The sequence below is a fragment of the Macaca thibetana genome, chromosome 19 (genome assembly GCF_024542745.1).
Source record: "Macaca thibetana thibetana isolate TM-01 chromosome 19, ASM2454274v1, whole genome shotgun sequence".
NCBI lineage: Eukaryota > Metazoa > Chordata > Mammalia > Primates > Cercopithecidae > Macaca > Macaca thibetana.
This window is the reverse complement of record NC_065596.1, coordinates 12492489-12519549: the sequence shown is the minus strand read 5'-3', so window position 1 is coordinate 12519549 and position 27061 is coordinate 12492489. Positions and strand designations below refer to the sequence as shown.

The following is a 27061-nucleotide window of genomic DNA, read 5'->3' as shown; positions in this document are numbered from 1 at the left end:
GAGACATAGTGTGGTTCTGTTTCCCAGGCTGGAGTGCAGTGGTGGGATCATAGCTCACTGCAGAAACTCCTGGGCTCAAGGGATTCTCCTGCCTCAGCCTCCCAAGTAGCTGGGAATAAAGGCACATGCCACCATGCTGACTGTTTTTAAATTTTTTGTACAGATGGAGTCTCACTCTATTGCCCAGGCTGTTCTTGAATGCCCAGGCTCAAGTGATCCCCCAACCTTAGCCTCCGAAAGTGCTGAGATTACAGTCATGAACCAATGCACCCCGCCCTGAAAAGGAAATATTTCGAAGGGAAATTCAAAGGGAAAATATCTAATGTTCCAGTTGTTATCTATAGAGCAGTTAACAGGAACTATCATTTAGGGTCTAAGGGGTTCTAGGACACTAGGTATGAAGCAAATATGAGGAAGGTCAGAGAACAAGCTGACCCAATGGTTAATGCTGAAGGTGCTGCAAGCTTGATTAAAGTTTTCCTCCTCCCTTCCTCCCTGATGAATATGATAAAGTTTAAAGGGATGGTTTTACCAGGGCCTTTTCCATTGACTGCAAGGAGGCCATCTCTCCTGGTAAATCCTCAATAGTCCAAGCCTCTTATGTGGCTGGAATGATCCAGTCCATAAGGAAATGTCACCACCTGCTGTGTTTTGCACTTAGATCATCAAACGGGGTCAGCGTTTCCCCAGGGAGTTTGGTAGGATTTTTATTTTATTTTGTTTGTTTGTTTTGAGACAGTGTCTGGCTGAAGTGCAGTACCCAATTACAGCTCACAGCAGCCTCAAACTTTGGGGCTCAAGTGACCCTCCTGTCTCAGCCTCCTGAGTAGCTGAGACTGTAGGTGCACACACTTCTCCTGGGTAATTTAAAAAATTTTATGGAGATGGGAGGGTCCCACTTCACTGCTCAGGGTGGTCTCCAACCTCTGGCTTCAAGTGATCCTCCCACTTTGGCCTCTCAAAATGTTGGGTTTACAGGCATGATAGCCTGGGGCTCCCAGGCTGTTGTTAAAAGGTCTTTGCAATCTCTTCTGCAGCAGTCTGTTCCCTGACAGTGAGAGTCTCATCCTTTGACCCCATTTTGCAGCAGTAGTTGAGTGTTCACTTTTATTTCCATAAGGGGGCGAGCTTGCCAGTGACCCTCGTCCCCCCCCCCATCGATGACTTCTTTGTCATCAGAGCCTTCCTTTTCATAAATTCCCACAGAATCCAAGTTTTCACGTCCCAATCGGGCTTAGTTATGATAGCTACTGGCCCACACCAGCTGCCACAGCACTCCCGTCCCATGGAAACCGCCCAACTCTCTCCTCCCCGAGCGTGCTGTCCAGGGAGCCCCCATCTCTGCTCTCCCGGGCTCTGGGCCTTAAAGCCGCGCTGCTGCAGATCCCAGTTCCCTGGGCTGCTCCCTCCACCTATCCACATCCATCTCCAGCTTTCCACTCTCTCTCCGACCAGCCTGGCCTGGAGGTGCTGCAGTGTCACTGAACGCGGGTCCCTCAGCTGCCACCTCCACCACGATCTGGAAATCTTTTAAATGCACTTAAGTTATCTTAGAATTTTCCTCCCTCACTTTATACATAAACATAGGAGGAGAGCAGGGACTGTGCTGGTGTCTTATTCACACAATGGGATTGAGGATGTTTGTGTCATGGAACTGATCAACGGGGTGAGAAGTAGCTGAATAACCTGCAGGGGGCAGCAGAGCCCGAGGTCGGTGACCACACTGAGGCCAGTCTGGAGCCTGCCAAGGGAGGGAAAGGGAGCTCCGGGGGGCTTCCGGGCAACCCTCCCTCTCCTACTGGTGGCCTCCAGCTGCTGAAAGCAGCTCCAGAAGGAGTGTGGATTCCAAGAAGCTGAAGAGCCCTGGAAAGCGTAACACCGACATGCACACGTACGTGTGGGAGTTCTGTCCTTTCTAGTGTTGTACCTCTGAAGCCTGGGGTTGTCTTCTGGGCAGTGTTTGGGGTTTGACATGCATGGGGCCTCTGGGGTCCGATTTGTAAGATACAGTGAATTTCTTTGAGTTTTTCTCTAAAGATTTAGCCTGCTAACTTCCTTGTCTTTTGTTTTCAAACTCAACTTTCCTGTTCCTCCTTGCTCCTAGTTACCTTAAAACAGCCTACCCCCTTCTCATCAGCTCTAATCAGTAACTCACATCTGTTCCCTTGGTTACCTGTACCCATTGTTCCCCTGAAACTGCACATCTCACACGCTCCACCTCTGTACCTCATGTCCCCCTCCCCTTCTATATTTAGAAAAATATATACAAGTAGCCCAAGTAGCCAATCGGGTCAGCTCAGATTGTGCCGTCCAACCCCAGCCCGTGAAGGAGTGACACAGAGATAGGGACTTCATTAAGGATAAAAACCTGCTGGTCTCCTTTGTTCTCTGTGCTCTTGTGATCTTGATTGATGCAAGTGGCACCGTTCTGCGGTAGTAAATTGCCTTGCTGAGAGAATTAAACTTTTGCCTGAGTGCTGGTTTTATTTCACGGCACCGAGCATTTATTCCGGGAGCATTTTATATCCAGCAATTCTGGGGGATCGTCCGGGATCCCCATTCTCCTTTTAGAAGGGTTCCTCGGTCACCCTACCCTGGGGAGATGCGTCCCACTGCCCCATTGCGGTGGCCTCAGGGACAGGAGATCGAGACCCACCCATTTTGACGAATAAACCCGGACTGTCAGCAACGCGGGGAAGAGAGGCTTGCAACACCGCGGCGACCAGGTAAACTCTGTGCACAGACCAAGGTCGGAAACGTCGGCAACAAAGTAATTCTTTGGTAGTCGGAGGGGTGTGTCAGGGCATTCTGGGGGTTGAAAGTGCATGAATGGCAACAAGCACTACTGCTGTGCGGAGTGAGTGGGTCCAATCTGCGGTTCTGTGTTCACCTCACACGGCTTAGGGCAGCCCTTCGGGGGTCCTGTCACAGGTTTATACTGACCTGCCATCAATGCTAAGAGGAATCTGAAAGAAACCTGCGAGGGAAGCAGCCAGAGTGGATGAAGCGAAAGAAGAGTGCAACGAACCTCCAGCAGGTGGAGCTAAAGGATAGTCGAATTGAGCCTTAGCAACACCTCCAGTGAAGGATAGGCAAAAGACCCCCTAATATGAGGGGTTGAGCCACAAGGAACCCCCCAAATAGGCAAGAGATCCCTAATATGAGGGGTTGAGCCACAACAAGCCCCCCTAGGCAAGAGATTCCTATTACGAGGGAGTGAGCCTAGCCAGGATAGGAAATATTACAAGCAAAAAATAGTATAGGAAATATTACAAGCAAAAAATATAAAGTTAGCAACAAAGATATCCCCAATAGTCCCCTAGACCTCATGTTAAAACATTAGAAAGATAATGAAAAGGCTAAACATAAGAAAAAGCAATTAATGATAAAATATTGCTGTTCCTTTTAGACTCAAGAACTAATCCTTGAACCCTTAGTTTTCTGGCCAGAATTTGAGTCAAATGAGGGATGGATTTGTGAACTTCTAATAGAAAATGTTGCTAGTAGAAGACCTGCCTCCCGAGAAGAAATAGATTATGCCCTATGTTAGTGGCAAGGAGTTGTCCTTTCCCCTCCTCCAAGGATTGAAAGAAGCAAGTCAAAAACTAATCTTTGGAGGAAAATTAGTTATACATGTGCCCTATTAAGATAGAACCATCTTGAATGAAAAAGACAGTGAAGGAAGGGGCTCAGGGGTTCCTAGCAAAAAGAACAATACGCAAGATCCCCTAGACCATTCCTCACCTAATATACCCAACCCTTCCCCTCAGGCATTGCCCCATAAGTCTGTTCTTCCCCAGCCTATGTCCCTCTCCCCTAAAGAACTCCAAGCTCCTAATTCACCAGATGGCTTTTGCCAGGCTAGCAACATGAAGGATCTGCCGCAACATGTTGTTAGCATTGTCTGGCCCATAGTGCACCCCTGTGGCAGGCAAAGCCCATACTCCTGCCCACTGGCTGGTCCACGGTCCCGGCACTGTATTGACGGCGGCTCTGCATGACATGCGAGCCAGGCCCCAGCCTATGCCCCATGCAAACTACGTTATAGGATATCTGCCTTACTTTTGCCAAGGTCGAGTAATACGGGGCTTCAGCCATGGCTCCAAGCAGCCTGGCATCCCCGCAGCTAGGTTTCCTAAGCAAGAAGTAGATAATCTTTTAGCTGATATATCCACCAGCATTTATTATAGTCAGGCCAGTGTTAAAAGTGAAAATATCCACCAGAAAAGAACTTTGATTCTTTAAAGTCAGTTATATTAAAATGTACCACCAAAAAAGAATTGCATGTGTATAAATATGAAGCTATTCTGTTGAAAATGATAGTTTAACATAACTAGTAATTCGCTTAACCTAACAAGTTTCTTAAAGAAAGATCCAAATCTAAAAAGGAAGCACACATGTTTAGATTTAACTGATTACCATGCAAACATCTGGCCAAACTTAAGAGAAACCCCCTTCAAAAATGATTAAAGAAAAAAGGATTCAACAGATGTTCAATAATTAACAGAGAAGTCCCTAGAGAAATAAAATTTTAAAAATTGTTTTAATAATTGGTTGACCCAAATCTGTAAGCTGTTTGCACTTAGTCAAGCTTTAAAGTACCTGCAAAGGAACCATCTATTCTAACCTACACTGATTCTAAATACGCCTTTATGGTGGTTCATACATTTAGAAAATTTCAGACAATTAATAATAAAGGTCAAAGCCTTATTCATGAAGAGTTAATCACCCAAGTGTTATTCCTACATACTTGGTTTATCTTCCACTTTCTCTTCCCTCAAAACTCACAATTTTCCAGTGCAGGTGCCTCCCCTAGAGTTCCCAGTACATCAACACCAGCCCGAGGAGCCGGCCTAGTACTTCCCACCATTGAAACTGCAGTCCGGACAGCAGAGAAAGGATAGACCCATCACACCCGAGTCAAGAAAGCACCGCCACCCCCAAAATTGTAGGCCATTATTCCAGGAGGAAACCCCCTCAAACTAAAGCTAAGAAAAATTTAACTCTCTTCCATCTATTCTATTACTCTTTCTTCTTTTCCCCTTCTAATGCTGACCACCTTATCATTAATGTAACTCAATCAAACTCACCCCAAGTTATCACGTTTAATGTTATGTCTAGTCATACCCTGTAAAGATCTCCAAAGTCAAAGACAAGTCTCAGCCTCAGAAAAGTATCTCTGTCCCTTTAAGGTGAAAGGCTCCCCCTACCAAGACTCTTATTCCTTAACAAATATAAGAAAACAAGTCTGTCATAGCTAGAATGATGTCCTATGGACAACCAAATATCAAGGCTAGACCCCATCAGCAAGTGGCTGTATATCCTAAAAACCATACATTCATTTCACTAAAAAAGCACCTCCCCCAATTGCCAGTATAATCAATGTAATCCCATACAAATTTCTGCCTCTACTGACCCTAAACCTACTTTAAGTCCCTTCTATAGCATAGGAGCCAACTGGCCAGCACAGACCTCATAAGGTCTTTCAAAGTGCGTTTTATTAATTTTTCATTCTCTTTACCCCCTTCCTTCTCTTCTCCTTCTAAGCTTTCTTTTAATCAGACTGCCACCTCTTTTCTACCTAATGATAATACTAAAGTAAATATTGTAGAAGTAAAAGATTTAAGACAAACCCTAGCAATTAAAACAGGATATCAAGATGTAAATGCCTGGTTGGAATGGATTCAATATTCTGTCTGCACATTGAACAAAAGCAATTGTTATGCTTGTACGCATGGCAGACCAGAGGCCCGGATTGTTTCCTTTCCACTAGGATAGCCCTTCAGTTGACCAGGCATAGGCTGTATGGTAGCTCTTTTCCAAAATTCCACAGCCTGGGGCAACAAAGCATGCCAAGCTCTCTCTCTGCTATATCCTGAAGTCCAACAACCTGCAGGTCAGCCCCCAAAGGCCATTCAGTGTCCATCCCCCAACGTCAATTTCACCTCGTGTCTCTCACGACAAAAGGAGAATTTAGCATTCCTTAGAAGTTTAACAAGATGCAATAAGCTTAAGCCCTTCCAAAAACTTACCCATCAGTCTGCCCTTAGTCATCCTCAAGCAGATGTATGGTGGTATTGTAGTGGACCTTTACTGGACACTCTGCCAAGTAACTGGAGCGGCACTGGTGCTCTTGTCCAACTGGCGATCCCTTTCACCCTGGCATTTCATCAACTATAAAAGGAAAAACCACAACACCGAAAAATAAAATAAGCCCCTTATAAGTCTTTTGAATCTCAAGTTTACATAAAGGCCATTAGAGTCCCACGGGCAGTTGCCTAACAAGTTCAAAACCTGAGACCAAATAACTGCAAGATTTAAATCCATATTTCCATGAATAACTATTAATAAAAAGGTAGCTTAGATAAATTACATCTATTATAATCAGCAGCAGTTTATGAATTACACCAAGGATGCTATCAAAAGAATAGCTGACCAATGAAGGCCTACTAGCCAAATAGCTTAAGAAAACAGAATGGCTCGGCTAGGCACAGTGGCTCATACCTGTAATCCCAGCACTTTGGGAGGCCAAGGTGGGCGGATCACGAGGTCAGGAGATCGAAACCATCCTGGCTAACATGGTGAAACCTCGTCTCTACCAAAAAATACAAAAAAATTAGGCGGGCGTGGTGGTGGGCCCCTGTAGTCCCAGCTACTAGGGAGGCTGAGGCAGGAGAATGGCGTGAACCCAGGAGGCGGAGCTTGCAGTAAGCTGAGATCGCACCACTGCACTCCAGCCTGGACAACAGAGCAAGACTGTGTCTCAAAAAACAAAAAACAAACAAACAAAAAAACCAGAATGACTCTAGACATGTTATTAGCCGAAAAAGGTGGAGTTTGTGTTATGATTAAAACCCAGTGTTGTACCTTCATCCCAAACAACACTGCCCCCCAGTGCGAGCATAACAAAGGCCTTGTAAGGACTTAGCACTTTATCCAAAGAATTAGCTAAAAATTCTGGAGTCAATGACCCTATTTCAAGATGGCTAGGAAAGTAGTTCAGTAAATAAAGAATCATAGCCTCAATACTTACTGCTCTTACAGTCGTAACAGATGTACTTATTCTTGTTAGATGTTGTGTCATAGCATGCATCCATAGGCTAATACAAAGGATTGCACAGACAGCACTTACTGAAACCCCCCTTAGTTCTCCTCCACCTTGTTCTAGTAAGCTTTTCCTTTTAAAAGATCAAATCAAACAGCAAAGCCAAAACACGTTAAAAAAGTTTAAAGAGAAAAAGATCATAAGAAAATGAAAAGGGAGGAATTGTCACACACAGTACATTTCTCTGAGTTTCTTTTCAAAGATTTAGCCTGCTAACTTCCTTGTCTTTTGTTCTCAAACTCAACTTTCCTGTTCCTCCTTGCCCCTAGTTACTGTAAAACAGCCTAGCCCCTTCTCATCAGCTCTCATTAGTAACTCCCATCTGTTCCCTTGGTTACCTGTACCCATTGTTCCCCTGAAACTGCACGTCTCACGCGCTGCACCTCTGTACCTCACATTCCCCTCTCCTTCTGTATTTAGAAAAATATGTACAAGTAGCCAGTCGGGTCAGCTCAGATTGTGTGGTCGAACCCCAGGCCATGAAGGAGTGACACAGAGATAGGGACTGCATTAAGGACATAAAACCCCCTGGTGACGTTTGTTCTCTGTGCTCTTGTGATCTTGATTGACACAAGTGGCACCCTTCCGCAGAAGTAAATTGCCTTGCTAAACAAATTAAACTTTTCCCTAAGTGTTAGTTTTACTTCGCAGGACCAAGAATTTATTCCTAAAGCATTTTATATCTAACAGAGATCTTCGTATATATAAAGAAAATGTGTGAAGATCAGGCTAGAGACAGAATTGTTTGGGCGGCGTCACCTGGATAAAGTTGACAGTTTCTTTAGGTCAAAAGCTTAAATTAACCTCAGGAGAGAGTTTGCTGCTGGTGAAAATGAAGATCTGGAAGAAGGGAGCATTTTCACACTGTGAGGAGGGGATGGGGTAAGTGAACAAGTCTTGGCCATGCCTCATCCCCACTTGCGGCCCGCTTGAGGACATATGCCTCTCCTCCTGGTGCAGGCGTGCCTGGCCTGGTCTCCGTTCCACTGCTGCTCTGAGGCAGGAGATGGCTCCTGTAGACACTGAGTCTGAAATTCCCTGCACACTCCTGTGACCCCGTGCAGAACGAAGGAGCAGGGACAGTCCCTTGAGTGAGGAAAACGCTAGCGTTCTCCTCTATCAATAGCAAGTTTGGATGAAATGCAAATATCCAATAACCAGAGTGCAGGAAGGAGCTCACCCTTAGGGAAGCAGTGGTTAAAATCCGTGAGTCTGGCTCTGCAGGGCCTGATACCCAGGGCTTCCGCTGTCACTCAGACATGGGGGCGGGGCCTAGCATTCCATCCAATCAGAGGCACTGGGGCGTGGCCCTGCCCACTGTTCAACCAGACACGGAGAGGGTCGCATTCCTGCCCTCACGTTTGTGGCTGAGCGGGCCGCGGTTCGGATCCGGTGTTTCCAGCCCCGAGAGGGACCTGGTGCCTCTACCCAGGATTTTGTCGCTCTGTCACCTGCGCTATGCCCTGCTGTAGTCACAGGAGGTGTAGAGAGGACCCCGGGACATCTGAAAGCCAGGAAATGGTGCGTGTCTGGGGCTGGGTGTCGTGAGACGGGGGAGGGGCTGCCTGGACCGACCAGAACCGACTGTGATGAGACCCCGGCCTTCCTGCGGGCGACTTCGGGATCTGGGACCAAGTTCTCCTGGAGCCAATCGGCCCTCGGTCCCCTCGGCTGCTGGGTGTGGCTGGGCCGACAGCCGGGACACCAGGCGTCCTGTCCCGTCCCTGCGCGGCGACTGCGGCTCCAGAGCCCTCTCTGGGCAGCTCCGCGCCCGCAGCCACGCGTCTACCCAGATTGTGCGGAAGCCGCGGGAGGGTCATGGGGGGGATCCCGACTCGGGTGTGGGGTTCGTGCGTAGGAGGAGCAGCGGTCTGTGGGGCCCCCAGTGTCCACTTTTTCTCTTGTTAAAAATTAAACTGAGGAAGGTTAACAAAGAGTTCATTTGAGCAAACAGCGATTCACGAATGAGACACACCCAGTCCTGGCTTGTGGTTTGTCAAAGGAAAAAGCCAAACTATGTAAAATAAAGAAGTTTGTTCGGAGCCGAATAGGAGAGACCTTGGCCGAGGGAAAAACATCCCCAAGAAGCCTGGAGTGAGTGGTCCCGAGGCGGCTCAAAACAGTTTGGTTTTATTCATTTTAGAGAGACAGGAATTGCGGGGAAAAGAATGAATTAGTTACTGGAAGGTTTAAGTTCCTTTGGCAGAAAGGGCGGGACCTGGCCGGGCGCGGTGGCTCACGCCTGTAATCCCAGCATTTTGGGGGGCCGAGGCAGGCGGATCACCTGAGGTCAGGAGTTCAAGACCAGCCTGGTCAACATGGTGAAACCCCGTCTCTACTAAAAATATTAAAAAGAAACTAGCCGAGCGTGGTGGTGGACGCCTGTAATCCCAGCTACTCGGGAGGCTGAGGCAGGAGAATTGCTTGAACCCAGGAGACGGAGGTTGCAGTGAGCCCACACAGTGCCACTGCACTCCAGCCTTGGCGACAGAGTGAGACTCTTGTCTAAAAAACACAAAAACAAAAAACAGAAAGGGTGAGACCTGTGGAAAGGGGATTAGAAGGCACAAGTGGTTGAGGGATTCTGTAGGTGGCAGCTGGTTAAGAGTGTGAAGCTTTGTCTAAAGTTTGGAGGAGGTAGGAAGGAATGCTGAAGGAAGGGGGTCTGTTATCTGCCACTTGATTCCATTCCAGCCAAAAAACAGACCTGTTTCTCTAGATTTTATGAATTCTAAGGCATGACTTACCCTTGCCTTGCGAGGCCTTAGGTCTTGTTTGTAATTTGGTATCTTATTGCCACAGGAGTCTTTTTTTTCCAGGCTGATGATGTCTGTTTTTACATGAATGTGCCTCAGTTGCTGCATCTAAACTCCTAAAGGGAGAGGGTGTTGCTGTGTTGGCCAGGAAGCCTGTCTCACCTCCCATCCTGTCATACAGAGGAACTCAATTTTCAGGGTTTTTTAGGGGTCCCCTTGGCCAAGAGCTGGTCACTTCCCTTACCTGGGAAGGTACTTTGTTTTTGTTTTTGTTTGAAACAGAGTCTCCTTCTGTCACTCAGGCTGGAGTGCAATGGCTGGATCTCGGCTCACTGCAACCTCCACCTTCCGAATTCAAGCGATTCTCCAGCCTCAGCCTTCCAAGTAGCTGGGATTACAGGCACGCACCTGAAGGGGGCCTGCCCCTCCACACCTGTGGGTATTTCTCATCAGGTGGAGACGACAGACTGAGAAAAGAAATAAGACACAGAGACAAAGTATAGAGAAAGAACAGTGGGCTCAGGAGACTGGTGCTCAACGTGCGAGGACCTACACTGGTGCTGGTCTCTGAGTTCCCTCCGTATTTATTGATCATTATTTTTACTATCTTGGCGAGGGGAGTGTGGCAGGGCCACAGGGTGATGGTGGGGAGAAGGTCAGCAGGGAAACGTGAGCAAAGGAACCTGTATCATGAATAAGTTCAAGGAAAGGTACTGTGCCTGGATGTGCACGTAGGCCAGATTTCTGTTTCACTTTACACAAACATCTCAGTGTAGCAAAGAGTAACAGAGCAGTGTTGCTGCCAGCCTATCTCGCCTCCCACAGGGCGGGTTTTCTCATATCTCAGAATAGAATGAATGGTCGGCTTTACACTGAGACATTCCATTCCCAGGAACCAGCAGGAAACAGAAGCCTTCCTCTTATCTCAGCTTCAAAGAGGCCTGCATCTTTCACTACTCCTTCTCAGCACAGACCCTTCACAGGTGTCGGGCTGGGGGATATAAGGTCTTTCCCATGAGGCCATATCTCAGGCTGTCTCAGTGGGGGAAACCTTGGACAATACGCAGGCTTGTTTGGGTAGAGGTCCCTGCGGCTTTCCGCAGTGCATTCTGTCCCTGGTTAACAGAGAATTGAGAATGGCGATGACTTTTACTAGGCATACTGCCTGCAACCATATTGTTAACAAGGCACATCCTGCACAGCCCTAAATCCATTAAACCTTGATTCAATACAGCACAGGTTGCTGTGAGCACAGGGTTGGGGCTAAAGTTACAGATTAACAGCGTCTCAAAGAAGAACAATTTTTCTTAGTACATACCAAAATAGAGTTTCTTATGTCTTCTTTTTCTACATAGACACAGTAACAATCTGATCTCTCTTTCTTTTCCTCACACGCACCACCACGCCCGCCTAATTTTTGTGCTTTTAGTAGAGATGGGGTTTCACCATGTTGGCCAGGCTGTTCTCGAACTCCTGACCTCAAGTGACCCACCCGCCTCGGCCTCCTAAAGTGCTGAGATTATAGGTGTGAGCCACCTCACCAGACCAGAAAGTATGTTTTTATTTTTAATTTACAGGTTGAAGGCTAGGCTTTTATTAGGTGCATGAGGAGACAAACCAGATAAATGCTTGATTGGTGGCAGAGATGCAGGTGCCTTATTTGGACTTGTCACTCCAAAATAATTGAAAGCTTCAGATTTCAGTTTGAAGAGTTTATTCAAGCGGAAAGATAGCAATGGCCCATTCAGGAAAAAAAATAGACTCCAGAGAAGTGGACTCAGTATTCTAAAATTGGAAGTTAAGTTCTTGCTTATATCACCAGGAAAAGAGGTCCTGATCAGACCCCAAGAGAGTTCTTGGATCTCACACAGGAAGGAATTCAAGATGAGTCACAAAGTGCAGTGAGAAGAGAGTTTGTTGAAAGCTTACTCTGGGCCAGCATGATGACTTAGATCTGTTTTCCAAGCACATTGGGAGGCCGAGGCGGGAGGATCACTTCTGGTCAGCAGTTCGAGACCATGTTGCCTGGGCAACATAGGGAAACCCCATCTTTTCCAAAAACAACAAAAATTAGCTGGGTGTGGTGGCCTGCAACTGTAGTCCCATACACTCAGGAGGCAAGAGTTCAAGACCCAGCTGGCCAACACAGCAAGACCCTGTCTCTATTTAAAAAAAAAAAAAATGAAAGGAAAGGAAAGGAAGAAAGGGAGGGAGGGAGGAAGGAAGAAAGAAAAAGAAAAGAAAAGGAAGGAAAAGAAAGAGTGATTCTCTGTTACAGCATACAGCATCCTTATAAAGCAAGTGGAGGAATGTACTAAGTTTTTCTTATGTGGGAGTCTTGTCTATGTGAAGACTAAACTAACCTGTGCCTACCTGCATGTGGGCTGACAGCATCACAAAATTTTTACTCTGTTGATTTAAAGAAAACTACCCTTTACATTTTAGCGCCCAAGTGCATTAAAACATAACTGTAATTATCTTGAAAGCACATATTGTTACGGGTATTGGGACATGGGGACGTTCTGTTGTTGTGGGAGTGTAAGGATACTTGCAGGCATCTTCAGGCTGTTTTCTTCATGGGAAACATTTGATGATCATGGGTTGTGACTGGCAAGGAGTGTTTCTTGTTAGTCTCAAGATGGAGCTGAACTTAAATTGGTGTTACTCTGGCTCCCCTAGGCACCTGCTTCCCTAACACTTATATAGGGAAATTGCAAATAAATATAATAGGATTGCATTTTCCATACAAGGCTGATGTATGAGGTACAATAATTTTATTTTATTTTTTTCTTTGAGCTAATGTCTTGTTCTGTGGCCCAGGCCGGAGCAGTGGTGCGATCATGGCTTACTGCAGCCTTGACCTCCCTGGTTCAAGCACCTCAGCTTCCCAAGTAGCTGAGACTACAGTTGCCCGCCAGTACACCTGGCTAATTTTTTTTTTTTATGGAGATGGTGTCTTGATATGTTGCCTAGGCTGGTCTCTAGCTCCTGGACTCAAACAGTCCTGCTTCCTTGGCCTCCAAAAGTGCTGGGATTACAGATACCAGCCACTGCACCCGGCTAACAACTTAATTCCTTAGGGTTTGCTTTTTTCCCCCAGAGCTTGTTTTCTTTCTAGCTGGTTTTTATTTCCTTTTCAATTTAAAAGAGTGAATTTAACATTCCAGCTGAAGACAATGTGATAGACATGAAGTCTTTATGTGAGGAAGTAAAGAGGGAAGTTAGTCTACTACAGAGATCAGTAGTGAAGAGGGGCCTGGCGGGATGGCTCACACCCGGAACCCCAGCACTTTGGGCGGCCGAGGCAGGTGGATGGCTTGATTTCAGGAGTTCAAGATCAGCCTGGGCAGCATAGCAAGACCCTATCTCAATTGTGAAAAATCATATTTAAAAAAAAAAAAAGTGAAGAGGGAAAGGGTCTTTCCTGTTTCCCTTCAGTCATTTACAACATTTTACAAAACACTATAGGTAAGAAAGAAGGTGAATCTGTAATCAGGGAAAGGAGAGTTCCAGCTGTCTGTGTGAAAGCTGTGTGTCATGTGACTGAACCCCATGATCACATTGCTTCAAGATAGAGATCCACCAGCTTAAATATTTGAATTACTTTGTTGTTTTTGTTTGTTTGTTTGTTTTGAGATAGGGTCTCACTCTGTGGCCCAGGTTGGAGTGCAGTGGCACGATCTCAGTTCACTGCAGCCTTTGCCTCCTGGATTCAAGTAATTCTGCTTCAGCCTCCCAAGTAGCTGGGATTACATGCCTGTGCCACCACACTCAGCTAATTTTTGTATTTTTAGTAAACACGGGGTTTTACCATGTTGGCCAGGCTGGTCTCGAACTCTTGTCCTCAAGTGGTCCGCCCACCTTGGCCTCCTAAAGTGGTGGGATTACAGGTAGAAGCCAGCTTGCCTGGCCTGACTTAGGTAGAAAAATTCTAGTTATGTAATCAGAGGTTAATTGGTGGATTCTGCCTGATTAAACATAAATTTCATTTCCCTATAAATTAGTAATTTTGAAGGGTTGTATTTAAATTTAATTTCAGGATCTTTAAGTAGGACCTTCAGATACTGCATACAGTTCGGTCTCATTGTTTTTTATTTAAATTTTTTCACAATCTCCGGGGAAACTGGTTTCCCCTGGCATTTTCCAAATATATGGGATGCAGGGCCTCAAATCTCAAATCAGGAGTTGGAGATCAGCCTGATGAACATGGAGAAACCCTTTCTCTACTAAAAATGCAAAATTAGTCAGGCCTGATGGTGCATGCCTGTAATCCCAGCTAGTCAGGAGGCTGAGGCAGGAGAATCACTTGAACCCGGGAGGCCAAGGTTGCAGTGAGCTATGATTGTGCCATTGCATTCCAGCCTGGGCAACAAGAGTTAAACTCCATCTCAAAAATAAAAAAAAAAATAAAATAAAAGATTATTCCAGCCTCAGCAACATGACAAACTTTGCCTATACAAAAAATTACCTCATCATTGTGATGTGTCCCTATAGTCCCAGCTACTCAGGAGGCTGAGGTAGAAGGATGTGTTGAGTCTGAGAGTTCCAGGTTGCAGTGAGCTATGATTGCACCACTACACTCCAGCCTGGGAAGCAGAATGAGACTCTGTTTCAAAAGAAAAGGGCTGGGTGCGGTGACTCACATTTCTAATCCCAGCATTCTGTGAGGCCGAGGTGGGTGGATCACAAGGTCAGGAGATCGAGACCATCCTGGCTAACATGGTGAAACCCTGTCTCTACTAAAAATATGAAAAATTAGCCGGGCGTGGTGGCAGGCACCTGTAGTCCCAGCTAATCGGGAGGCTGAGACAGGAGAATGGCATGAACCCGGGAGGCAGAGCTTGCAGTCAGCCGAGATTACGCTACTGCACTCCAACCTGGGTGACAGAGCGAGACTCCGTCTCAAAAAAAAAAAGAAAGAAAGAAAGAAAGAAAAAAAAAATTAGTTTCAATAGAGTATGCTGTATTTTAAAAATTACATTCAGCAGATTGTTGCTGATAATTAAAATTCACTGAGATTTATTTCTGTATAGTGTGCATTCTAGAAACTTACTAAAATATTACATATGCACAAAATGCATGAAAGAATTGCACAATGAATTTAAATAATGATGGAGCCAGTATTGGGAATGATAAGATAACTGCCTTACTTTTCCTTATACTTTCACAACCTGGGTACGCATCCTCATCAGTATATTTTATTTTTGCATGTTTTTTATGCAAATGATAGCCAATATGTGATATTTTATATCAGATTTTGTTTTAACTCAGTTATGAACCTTATATGAAATGATAGTTAATTCACTTTCTTACTTAATGGATTTTATTATTTAGGACAGTGGTTGTTTCCCCCAAAACATTGAGCTGATAAATCCACAGAGTTACCACATTTTTCTTCCAGGCTCATAGCTCCCCCCTCCTTTTTTTTTTTTTTTGAGACAGAATCTCGCTTTGTTGCCCAGGCTGGAGTGCAGTGGCTTGATCTTGGCTCACTGCAACCTCTGCCTCCTGGGTTCTAGCAATTCTTCTGCCTCAGCCTCCTGAGTAGCTGGGAATACAGGTGCACACCACCATACTCGACTAATTTTTGTATATTTCGTAGAGAGAGGGTTTCACCATGTTGGCCAGGCTGGTCTTGACCTCCTGGCCTCAGGTGATCCACCCGCCTCAGCCTCCCAAAGTGCTGGGATTACAAGCGGGAGCCACCTGTTTTCTTTCATCACTGAGTAACATTCCATTGTACAGATGTTACCATAGTTTGTTTCTTTATTCACCTATTGAAAGGCTGATCTTGAGCCTGGTGTGATGCCTCATCCCTGAGTTCCCAGCACATGGGAGACTGAGGTGAGAAGATTGCTTGAGGCCAGGTAGTTAGAGACCAGCCTGGTAGATACAGTGTGAGACCTTGTCTTTTTTTTTTTTTTTTTTTTTTTTTAAAGAATCACCTTGTTTGGTTCTAGTTTTTGGCAGTCATGAGTAAGGCTGCTAAAAGCGTTTGTGGGAGGACTTTTGTGTGGACATCAGTTTTCAGTTCATTTAGGTCAATATGTAGGAGTGAGACTACTGAATCAGTAAGACCACGCTTATTTTCTTCAGAGCTCCGCGGACTGTCTTCCAAATGGGCTGTAGAATTTTCCATTCACATCCATAGTGAAGGAGAGTTCACTGTCATTGGCATTAGGAAATGTCAGTGTTTTGGATTTTAGCTACTCCACCAGGTATTTGTTGGTGCTTCGTTGTTTTGTTCCTTTCTTTTTTTTTTTTTATTCCTTTGGAGACGGAGTTTCATTCACGTTGCCCAGACCGGAGTACACTGGCGCCATCTCAGCTCACTGCAGCCTTTGCCTCCCGGGTTTAAGTGATTCTCCTGACTCAGACTCCTGAGTAGCTGGGATTACAGGTGTACGCCGCCACACATGGCCGCTGTTTGTATTATTAGTAGAGACGGTTTCACCATGTTGGCCAGGCTGGTCTCAAACTTTTGACCTCAGGTGATCCAGCCACCTCAGCTCCCCAAAGGGCTGGATTACAGGCCTGAGCCATTGCGCCTGGCCTGTTTTCATTTGCTCTTTAATAACGTGTAATGTAGAGCATCCTGTCATGTGTTTGTTTGCCATAATTACATTCTTTAGGGGGAGATATATTTGGAAAGATTGGGCTTTTTTTTTTTTTTTTTTTTTTTTGAGACTGAGTCTGGCTCTGTCACCCAGTCTGGAGAACAGTGGCGCGATCTCAGCTCACTGCAACCTCTGTCTCCCAGGTCCCAGCGATTCTCCTGCCTTAGCCTCCTGAGTAGCTGGGATTACAGGCTCATACCACCAGGCCCAGCTAATTTTTTTTTTTTTTTTTTTTTGAGACAGTCTGGCTCTCTCACCCAGCCTACAGGGCAGTGGTGTTATCTCAGCTCACTGCAAGCTCTGCCTCCCGAGTTCACGCCAGTCTCCTGCTTCAGCCTCCTGAGTAGCTGGGACTACAGGTGCCCGCCACTATACCCGGCTAATTTTTTTTTGTACTTTTAGTAGAGACGGGGTTTCATTGTGTTAGCCAGGACGGTCTCCATCTCCTGACCTTGTGATCCACCCATCTCGGCCTCCCTAAGTGCTGGGATTATAGGCCACTGCACCCTGCGCCCAGCTAATTTTTGTATTTTTACTAGAGAAAGGGTTTCACCATGTTAGTCAGGTTGGTCTCAAACTCCTGACCTCGGTGATCTATCCATCTCTGCCTCCTAAAGTGCTGCGATTACAGGTGTGAGCCACCGCCCGTGACCTTTTGCTTATTTTTTGATTGGTTGGTTTTTTTCTTATTGAATTTTAGGAGTCCTTCATACCTTTTGGATACCAGTTCTTGATCAGATAGGTGTTCTGCAAATATTTTGTCCCAGTCGGCCGCCTGTCTTTTTATTCTGTTAACAGAGTCTTTTCCAAAACGTTTTTGTTTTGAATGAAGTCCAATTTATCGATTTTCTCATTCACATATCATGCTTTTTGTGTTGTGTGTGAAACCTTATTGGCAAATCCAAGGTTGTCTTGGTTTTCACAAGTGTTATGTTCTAGAAGTTGTGAGGTTTGCATTTTCCATTTAAGTAAACGATTCAATAGGAACTAGTTTTGTAAAAGGTGCAGTTCTGTGTCTAATTCATTTCTTTGCATTTGCTAATTCAGGTGTTTCAATACCATTTGTCTTGTGCCACCATGCCTAGTGTTTTACTTTGTTATGGAGACGGGGTCTCCTTATGTTGCCCAGGCTGGTCTCGAACTGCAGGGCTCAATTGATCTGTCTGCCTTGGCCTCCGGGTTTGCATTTTTAATACATGTCTTTATGGTAGATTTTTCTATGTTTCTAGTGCCTCTTTTATCGTCTTATGGAATCTTCTCTTGTATATTTATTGAGCATTTTTGGTTTTTTTTTGTTTTTTTTTGAGACGGAGTCTCACTCTGTCGCCCAGGCTGGAGTGCAGTGGCCAGATCTCAGCTCACTGCAAGCTCCGCCTCCCGGGTCCACGCCATTCTCCTGCCTCAGCCTCCCGAGTAGCTGGGACTACAGGCGCCCGCCACCTCGCCCGGCTAATTTTTTGTACTTTTTAGTAGAGACGGGGTTTCACCGTATTAACCAGGATGGTCTCGATCTCCTGACCTCGTGATCCGCCCGTCTCGGCCTCCCAAAGTGCTGGGATTACAGGCTTGAGCCACCGTGCCCGGCCTTATTGAGCATTTTTAATCATGAGGAGATATTAACCTATTTATGCTGGAGGTTGCACTTTTTTGAATTGCAGACGTGTGAAAAATCAGACTTTGGCCATGACCTTGAGCAGTAGGAAATAAATAACTACCACATCCTTAGCATTCCAAAAATGGAACACTAGGCATAAATTGGTTAAGGCTTGTCAGATGCCTTTTCTGCCTCTATTAGGACATTCTTATGGTGTTTTGTTTGTTGGTTTTAAGACAGAGTCTCACTGTGTCGCCCCGGCTGGAGTGCAGTGGTGTGATCTCAGCTCACTGCAACCTCCGCCTCCTAGGTTCAAATGATTCTCCCACATCGGCCTCTCAAGGAACTGGGACTATAGACACATGCCGCCACCCCTGGCTAATTTTTGTATTTTTTAGAGATGGAGTTCCACCACGTTGGTCAGGCTAGTCTCAAACTGCTGGCCTCAAGTGATCCACCCACCTCAATCTTCCAAAGTGCTGGGATTACAGGCATGAGCCACCATGCCTGGCTGCTACCATGATTTATTATCATTACTTATCTTAAAAGAATGTAAAACTTATCAGCTGAAGAAATTTTACATGTACAGTTGCGATGGTTTGACAAATCTACTTAAGTTCTCTAAGATGAATTCTATTGTATTTTGCTTTTTTCAATTATCCGGAGGTTTCATGCATGTTGTAGTATGGGCCAAGATTTCATTTTCTTTTATTTTTTGTTTTTGAGTCGGAGTTTCACTCTTGTTGCCCAGGCTGGAGTGCAGTGGCGCAATGTTGGCTCACCTGCCTCCTGGGTTCAAGCAATTCTCCTGCCTCAGCCTCCCGAGTAGCTGGGATTACAGGCACATGCCAACACGCCTGGGTAATTTTGTATTTTTCGTAGAGATGGGGTTTCTCCATGCTGGTCAGGCAGATCGTAACCTCAGACCTTCAGGTGATCCGCCCGCCTCGGCCTTCCAAAGTGCTGGGATTACAGGCATGAGCCACCATGCCCTGCTGAGATGTCATTTTCTAATAGTAAATAATATCGCATTTTATGTATATGCTTACCACATTTTGTTTTTCCATTCAGCCGTCAATGGATAGGTTATTGGCTGCATTGCTCATTACTGCCACCTCAGGAAGGTTGTATAGTGGTTAAATCTGTGCTTATTACACCTGGGTATCTCTTAGGAGTTTCTTGTTTGCCCTCTTGTGTACATACAGTGCCAGGTTTTTTTTAGGAATGTCCCCTTTGCCCTGTCAGCATCTAGCTACATTCTGACAGGATAACTGCAAAGTGAATGATTCCTGGACATCATAATGGAAGTTTCTTTCTATCCAGGTGATTCCCCTACTCTCGATTATATCTAGCATACCTGTTTTGGGTAGTCCCTGGGGGTGTGGGATTTCCCAGGGGCTCCCCCTCATGCTCTTTGCTAGCTATCTGCTTCATCTGACAATATCAACAAAGATTACACTTTGGGAACAGGCATTTTCAAGGATGCACAGCCTCAGGTCTGCTAATGTTAACTTTGTTCCGCTTATGAATTCATAGGTGTCTATTATGACAGGTGCTGCAGATCCACAGTCCAAAGAGACATTAGGGACAGCCCAGGCAGTTCACTTTTCTCCCTGGGTTCAGTGAATACACACATTTTCCTATCCTGCTGTGACTTTGACTTTACCCCTTGTTCAGTTCTAGCATCACAGTTGCTTTATGAACTAGCCAGGTGTTGTGGCACATGCCTGTGGTCTCAACTACTCAGGAGGCTGAGGCCTGACAATCACATGAACCCAGGAGTAAGACGTTGTAGTGAGCCAAGATGGTGCCACTACACTCCAGTCTGGGTAACAGTGCACGATACTGTCTTTAAAAAAACCAAAAACAAACAACTGCTGGCAGGGCATGGTAGTTCATGCCTGTAATCCCAGCACTTTGGGAGGCTGAGGCAGGCAGATCACCTGTGGTCGGCAGCCTGACCAACATGGAGAAACTCTGTCTCTAGTAAAAATACAAACTTAGCTGGGTATGGTGGCACATGCCTGTAATCTTAGCTACTCAGGAGGCTGAGGAAGTAGAAGTGCTAGACCCCAGCAGTGCAGCCTGGGCGACAAGAGTGAAAATCTGTCTCAAAGAAAAAAAAAAAGTCAGGTACGTGGCTCACGCCTGTAATCCCAGCACTTTGGGAGGTCAAGGTGGGCAGATCACGAGGTTAGGAGATCGAGACCATCCTGGCTAACACAGTGAAACCCCGCCTCTACTAAAAATACAAAAAAGTTAGCCAGGCGTGGTGGCAGTCACCTGTAGTCCCAGCTACTTGGGAGGCTGAGGCAGGAGAATGACTTGAACTGGGGAGGCAGAGCTTGCAGTGAGCCAAGATCGGGCCACTGCACACCAGCCTGGGTGACAGAGCGAGACTCCGTCTCAAAAACAAACAAACAAAAAAAAATTGCATTATGGAAGAAAGTTTCTCCCTGTATATACAGGGAGATGATGAGCAAAGCGGGGAATAAGTGTTTGGAGTCCACGGCATCCTGAGAACATCTTGGGAATAGAGTCTAGGCCCCCAGTGCTGTCACTCTCACCCATCCTCCTCTACACATGTGAGATGTTTCAGGACCCGGTGGCCTTTGAGGATGTGGCTGTGAACTTCACCCAGGAGGAGTGGGCTTTGCTGGATATTTTTCAGAAGAATCTCTACAGGGAAGTGATGCTGGAAACTTTCAGGAACCTGACCTCTATAGGTAAGAATGACAATATTCCTTCCCTCAGTCAATTAGTGAACCAGTGTTTCTAGCTCATCAATGCTGTTGAGTGATTTAGAACATAGACAGGAAATACTTTGATGAATAAATGAGGTATGGCTGCAGTAAATCATGGGCATAGAATCTAATAATTTTTTCACAATTTTATAATGCCTTGGGACTATTTTTGTGTGTCTGTATTTTAGGAAAAAGTTGGAAAGACCAGAACATTGAATATGAGTACCAAAACCCCAGGAGAAACTTCAGGTAATTTGTACTTACAAGACAAAACAGTGTCTCTCTAGACAATCTTAGAATATGACAATATATTAAAAATAAGTAAAACAAAGAACTAAGTCCAGGATCAAGTTCATTTATTTTTAGAATATTTGACAAAAAAAAAAAAAATGTAAATGTGACATAGGCTGTGGGCTCACTCCTGTAATCCCAATCCTTTGAGAAGTAGAGATAGGAGGATAGCTTGAGGCCAGCAGTTCAAAAACAGCCTGGGCAACATAACGAGACCATATATCAACAACAGCAAAAAATTAGCCGGGCATTGTGGTATGCATCTGTGTCCCAGCTACTCAGGAGACTGAGGCAGGAGGATCACCTGAGCCAGTAAAGCCTGCCGTAAGCTATGATGGTTTCACTGCACTCCAGCGTGGATAACAGGACTAGATCCTGAAACAAAAGAAAATGACACAGAGTATTTAGTATTTGTAAAATAGTTTACTTGGGAAGAGTATTAAGAAGCCCCATATAAACATTTTTAAAAATAATAGTTATGGCTGGGACACCTTGTAGAACACGTTGTCCAGTCACCTTCAAACAATTCAACCAGGGCCAAAAGCCTACACTTTGATGGACAGTGTTAAAAATGCAAGTGCAATACTTGATGATGAATATAAAATTACTTATAAACAAACCCTTCATAATGTGCTTCTCATGTTTTACAGGAGTCTCATAGAAGAGAAAGTCAATGAAATTAAAGAAGATAGTCATTGTGGAGAAACTGTTATCCAGGTTCCAGATGACAGGCTGAACTTCCAGGAGAAGCAAACTTCTCCTGAAGTAAAATCATGTGACAGCTTTGTGTGTGGAGAAGTTGGCATAGGTAACTCATCTTTTAATATGAACATCAGAGGTGACATTGGACACAAGGCATATGAGTATCAGGAATATGGACCGAAGCCATGTAAGTGTCAACAACTTAAAAAAGCCTTCAGATATCACCCCTCCTTTAGAGCACAAGAAAGGGATCACACTGGAGAGAAACCCTATGCTTGTAAAGAATGTGGAAAAACCTTTATTTCCCATTCAAGCATTCAAAGACACATGATAATGCACAGTGGAGATGGACCTTATAAATGTAAATTTTGTGGGAAAGCCTTCCATTGTCTCAGTTTATATCTTATCCATGAAAGAACTCACACTGGAAAGAAACCATATGAATGTAAACAATGTGGTAAATCCTTCAGTTATTCTGCTGCCCTTCAAATACATAAAAGAACTCACACTGGAGAAAAGCCTTATGAATGTCAGGAATGTGGGAAAGCATTTCATAGTCCCAGATGCTGTCGTAGACATGAAATGATTCACATGGGAGAGAAGTCTTATCAATGTAAGGAATGTGGGAAAGCATTCACATGTCCCCATTATGTCCGTAGACATGAAAGGACCCACTCTGGGAAAAAACCCTATGAATGTAAGCAGTGTGGGAAAGCATTATCCTCTCTTACAAGTTTTCAAACACACATAAGAATACACTCTGGAGAAAGACCTTATGAATGTAAGATATGTGGGAAAGGCTTTTGTTCTGCAAATTCATTTCAAAGACATGAAAAAACTCACAGTGGAGAGAAACCCTATAAATGCAGGCAATGTGGTAAAGCCTTCATTCATTCCAGTTCCCTTCGATATCATGAAAGGACTCACACTGGAGAGAAACCCTATGAATGTAAGCAATGTGGGAAATCCTTCAGATCTGCTTCACACCTTCGATTGCATGGTAGGACTCACACTGGAGAGAAACCCTATGAATGTAAGGAATGTGGGAAAGCCTTCAGATCTATGAAGAACCTTCAAAGTCATGAAAGGACACAAACACACGTAAGAATACACTCTGGAGAAAGACCTTATAAATGTAAGATATGTGGGAAAGGCTTTTATTGTCCCAAATCATTTCAAAGACATGAAAAAACTCACACTGGAGAGAAACTCTATGAATGCAAGCAATGTGGTGAAGCCTTCAGTAGTTCTAGTTCCTTTCGATATCATGAAAGGACTCACACTGGAGAGAAACCCTACCAATGCAAGCAATGTGGGAAAGCCTTCAGAGCTGCCTCAGTCCTTCGAATGCATGGTAGGACTCATCCTGAAGATAAATCCTATGAGTGTAACCAATGAGGGAAAGCCTTCAGATCTGCCTCACACTTTTGAGTGTGTGGTAGGAGACACAATGGAGAGAAACCCTATGAATGTAAGGAATGTGGGATACCCTTCAGATCTGCCAAGAACCTTCGAATTCCTGAAAGGACACAAGCATACATAAGAATGCACACTGGATAGCTGAACAAAAGGCAGCAGAAACTTCCGCAGACTTAAACATCCCTGTCTGACAGCTTTGAAGAGAGTAGTGGTCCTCCCAGCAGAGTTTGAGATCTGAGAACAGACAGTCTGCTTCCTCCAGTGGGTCCCAGAGCCCTGAGTAGCCTAACTGGGAAGCACCTCCCAGTAGGGGCCGACTGACACCTCATACGGCTGGGTGCCCCTTTGTGACAAAGCTTCCAGAGGAAGGATCAGGGAGCAACATTCACTGTTCTGCAATATTTGCTGTTCTGCAACCTCTGCTGGTGATACCCAGGCAAACAGGGTCTGGAGTGGACCTCCAGCAAACTCCAACAGACCTCAGCTGAGGGTCCTGACTGTTAAAAGGAAAACTAACAGAAAGGACATCCACACCAAAACCCATCTGTACATCACCATTGTCAAAGACCAAAGGTAGATAAAACCACAAAGATGGGGAGAAACCAGAGTAGAAAAGCTGAAAATTCTAAACATCAGAGCACCTCTTCTTCTCCAAAGGAACGCAGCTCCTCACCAGCAATGGAACAAAGCTGGATGGAGAATAACTTTGACGAGTTGAGAGAAGAAGGCTTCAGACGATCGGTAATAACAAACTTCTCCAAGCTAAAGGAGGATGTTCGAACCCATTGCAAAGAAGCTAAAAATCTTGAAAAAAGATTAGACGAATGGCTAACTAGAATAAACAGCATAGAGAGGACTTTAAATGACCTGATGGAGCTGAAAACCATGGCACGAGAACTACGTGATACATGCACAAGCTTCAGTAGCCAATTCGATCAAGTGGAAGAAAGGGTATCAGTGAAGATCAAATGAATGAAATGAAGCGAGAAGAGAAGTTTAGAGAAAAAAAGTAAAAAGAACAAAGCCTCCAAGAAATATGGGACTATGTTAAAAGACCAAATCTACATCTGATTGGTGTACCTGAAAGTGATGGGGATGGAACCAAGTTGGAAAACACTCTTCAGGATATTATCCAGGAGAACTTCCCCAACCTAGCAAGGCAGGTCAACATTCAAATTCAGGAAATACAGAGAATGCTACAAAGATACTTCTCAAGAAGAGCAACTCCAAGACACGTAATTGTCAGATTCACCAAAGTTGAAATGGAGGAAAAAATGTTAAGGGCAGCCAGAGAGAAAGGTCGGGTTACCCACAAAGGGAAGCCCATCAGACTAACAGCGGATCTCTTGGCAGAAACTCTGCAAGCCAGAAGAGAGTGGGGGCCAATATTCAACATTCTTAAAGCAAAGAATTTTCAACCCAGAATTTCATATCCAGCCAAACTAAGCTTCATAAGTGAAGGAGAAATAAAATCCTTTACAGACAAGCAAATACTGAGAGATTTTGTCACCACCAGGCCTGCCTTACAAGAGCTCCTGAAGGAAGCACTAAACATGGAAAGGAACAACTGGTACCAGCCACTGCAAAAACATGCCAAATCATAAAGGCCATCAATGCTAGGAAGAAACTGCATCAACTAACAACCAAAATAACCAGCTAACATCATAATGACAGGATCAAATTCACACATAACAATATTAGCCTTCAATGTAAATGGGCTAAATGCTCCAATTAAAACACATGGACATGCAAATTAGATAAAGAATCAAGATCCATCAGTGTGCTGCATTCAGGAGACCCATCTCACATGCAGAGATATACATAGGCTCAAAATAAAGGGATGGAGGAATATCTACCAAGCAAATGGAAAACAACAGCAACAATGAAAAAGCAGGGGTTGCGATCCTAGTCTCTGATAAACCAGACTTTAAACCAACAAGGATCAAAAGAGACAAGGTCATTACATAATGGTAAAGGGATCAGTTCAACAAGAAGAGCTAACTATCCTAAATATTTATGCACCAAATACAGGAGCACCCAGATTCATAAAGCAAGTCCTTAGAGACCTACAAAGAGACTTAGACTCCCACACAATAATAATGGGAGATTTTAACACCCCACTGTCAACATTAGACAGATCGAGACAGAAAGTTAACAAGGATATCCAGGAATTGAACTCAGCTCTGCACTAAGCAGACCTAATAGACATCAACAGAACTCTCCACCCCAAATCAACAGAATATACATTCTTCTCAGCACCCACATCACACTTATTCCAAAATTGACCACATAGTTGGAAGTAAAGCACTCCTCAGCAAATGCAAAAGAACAGAAATTATAACAAACTGTCTCTCAGACCACAGAGCAATCAAACTAGAACTCAGGATTAAGAAACTCACTCTAAACCACTCAACTACATGGAAACTGAACAACCTGCTCCTGAATGACTACTGGGTACATAACAAAATGAAGGCAGAAATAAAGATGTTCTTTGAAACCAATGAGAACAAAGATACAACATACCAGAATCTCTGGGACACATTTAAAGCAGTGTGTAGAGGGAAATTTATAGCACTAAATGCCCACAAGAGAAAGCAGGAAAGATCTAAAATTGACATCCTAACATCACAATTAAAAAACTGGAGAAGAGGCCGGGCGCAGTGGCTCACGCCTGTAATCCCAGCGCTTTGGGAGGCCGAGGCGGGTGGATCACAAGGTCAGGAGATTGAGACCACGGTGAAACCCCGTCTCTACTAAAAATACAAAAAATTAGCCGGGTGCGGTTGTGGGCGCCTGTAGTCCCAGCTACTCGGGAGGCTGAGGCAGGAGAATGGCGTGAACCCGGGAGGCGGAGCTTGCAGTGAGCCGAGATCACGCCACTGCACTCCAGCCTGGGCGACAGAGCGAGACTCCGTCTCAAAAAAAAAAAAAAAAAAAAAAAAAAACTGGAGAAGCAAGAGCCAACACATTCAAAAGCTAGGAGAAGGCAAGAAATAACTAAGATCAGAGCAGAACTGAAGGACATAGAGACACAAAAAACCCTTCAAAAAATCAGTGAATCCAGGAGGTGGTGTTTTGAAAAGATCAACAAAATTGATAGACTGCTAGCAAGACTAATAAATAAGAAAAGAGAGGAGAATCAAATAGACGCAATTAAAAATGATAAAAGGGATATCACCACCAATCCCCTAGAAATACAAACTACCATCAGAGAATACTATAAATACCTCTGTGCAAATAAACTAGAAAATCTAGAAGAAATGGATAAATTCCAGGACACATACACCCTCCCAAGACTAAACCAGGAGGAAGTTGAATCCCTGAATAGACTAATAACAGGGTCTGAAATTGAGGCAATAATTAATAGCCTACCAACCAAAAAAAGTCCAGGACCAGATGGATTCACAGCTGAATTCTACCAGAGGTACAAAGAGGAGCTGGTACCATTCCTTCTGAAACTATTCCAATCAACAGAAAAAGAGGGAATCCTCCCTAACTCATTTTATGAAGCCAGCATCATCCTGATACCAAAACCTGGCAGAGACACAACAAAAAAAAGAGAATTTTAGACCAATATCCCTGATGAACATCAATGCAAAAATCCTCGATAAAATACTGGCAAACTGACTCCAGCAGCACATCAAAAAGCTTTCCACCACAGTCAAGTTGATTTCATCCCTGGGATGCAAGGCTGGTTCAACATATGCAAATCACTATACATAATCCATCATTTAAACAGAACCAAAGACAAAAACCACGTGATTATCTCAATAGATGCAGAAAAGGCCTTCAACAAAATTCAACAGCCCTTTATGCTAAAAACTCTCAACAAA

At 44.6% G+C, this 27061-nt stretch overlaps 4 protein-coding genes across 6 annotated transcripts in view; 1 reads left to right on the top strand and 3 right to left on the bottom strand.

Moving 5' to 3' along the window:
• The window catches only part of ZNF823 (zinc finger protein 823), a 445525-nt gene that overhangs the window by 108247 nt on the left and 310217 nt on the right, over positions 1–27061 (bottom strand). The gene's annotated exons all lie outside the window — the stretch shown is intronic.
• ECSIT (ECSIT signaling integrator) overlaps positions 1–27061 on the bottom strand; it is a 385922-nt gene that overhangs the window by 326527 nt on the left and 32334 nt on the right. Inside the window, exon 1 of one of the 2 annotated variants that reach the window (XM_050770538.1) lies at positions 6638–6647. The exons of the other annotated variant lie outside the window; for it this stretch is intronic. The gene's annotated coding sequence lies outside the window, so the exon portion shown is untranslated. Of the gene's footprint in view, positions 1–6637; positions 6648–27061 lie in introns of those variants that run through there. 2 annotated transcript variants of the gene reach the window in all.
• Positions 1–27061, bottom strand: part of LOC126942876 (mitochondrial import inner membrane translocase subunit Tim8 B-like) — an 83813-nt gene that overhangs the window by 49131 nt on the left and 7621 nt on the right. The gene's annotated exons all lie outside the window — the stretch shown is intronic.
• Positions 8265–25884, top strand: LOC126942585 (zinc finger protein 69). 2 transcript variants are annotated; one of them, XM_050770365.1, is made up of 4 exons: positions 8265–8626; positions 20663–20798; positions 21005–21065; positions 21758–25884. In XM_050770365.1, exons 1-4 carry the CDS (start codon positions 8564–8566, stop codon positions 23205–23207), a joined length of 1710 nt encoding a protein of 569 aa, XP_050626322.1. In that variant the 5' UTR covers positions 8265–8563; the 3' UTR covers positions 23208–25884. The 2 variants fall into 2 exon arrangements, with proteins under 2 accessions (XP_050626322.1, XP_050626323.1); XM_050770366.1 differs by having other exon boundaries at positions 8267–8626; positions 20672–20798.

Bases quoted from the DNA above. Each gene is read 5' to 3' on its own strand.
- LOC126942585 (XM_050770365.1), top strand. From the start codon at position 8,564: ATGCCCTGCTGTAGTCACAGGAGGTGTAGAGAGGACCCCGGGACATCT. The intron at 8,627-20,662 runs GTGCGTGTCTGG...TACACATGTGAG, and splicing joins CATCTGAAAGCCAGGAAATG to ATGTTTCAGGACCCGGTGGC. The intron at 20,799-21,004 runs GTAAGAATGACA...TCTGTATTTTAG, and splicing joins CAGGAACCTGACCTCTATAG to GAAAAAGTTGGAAAGACCAG.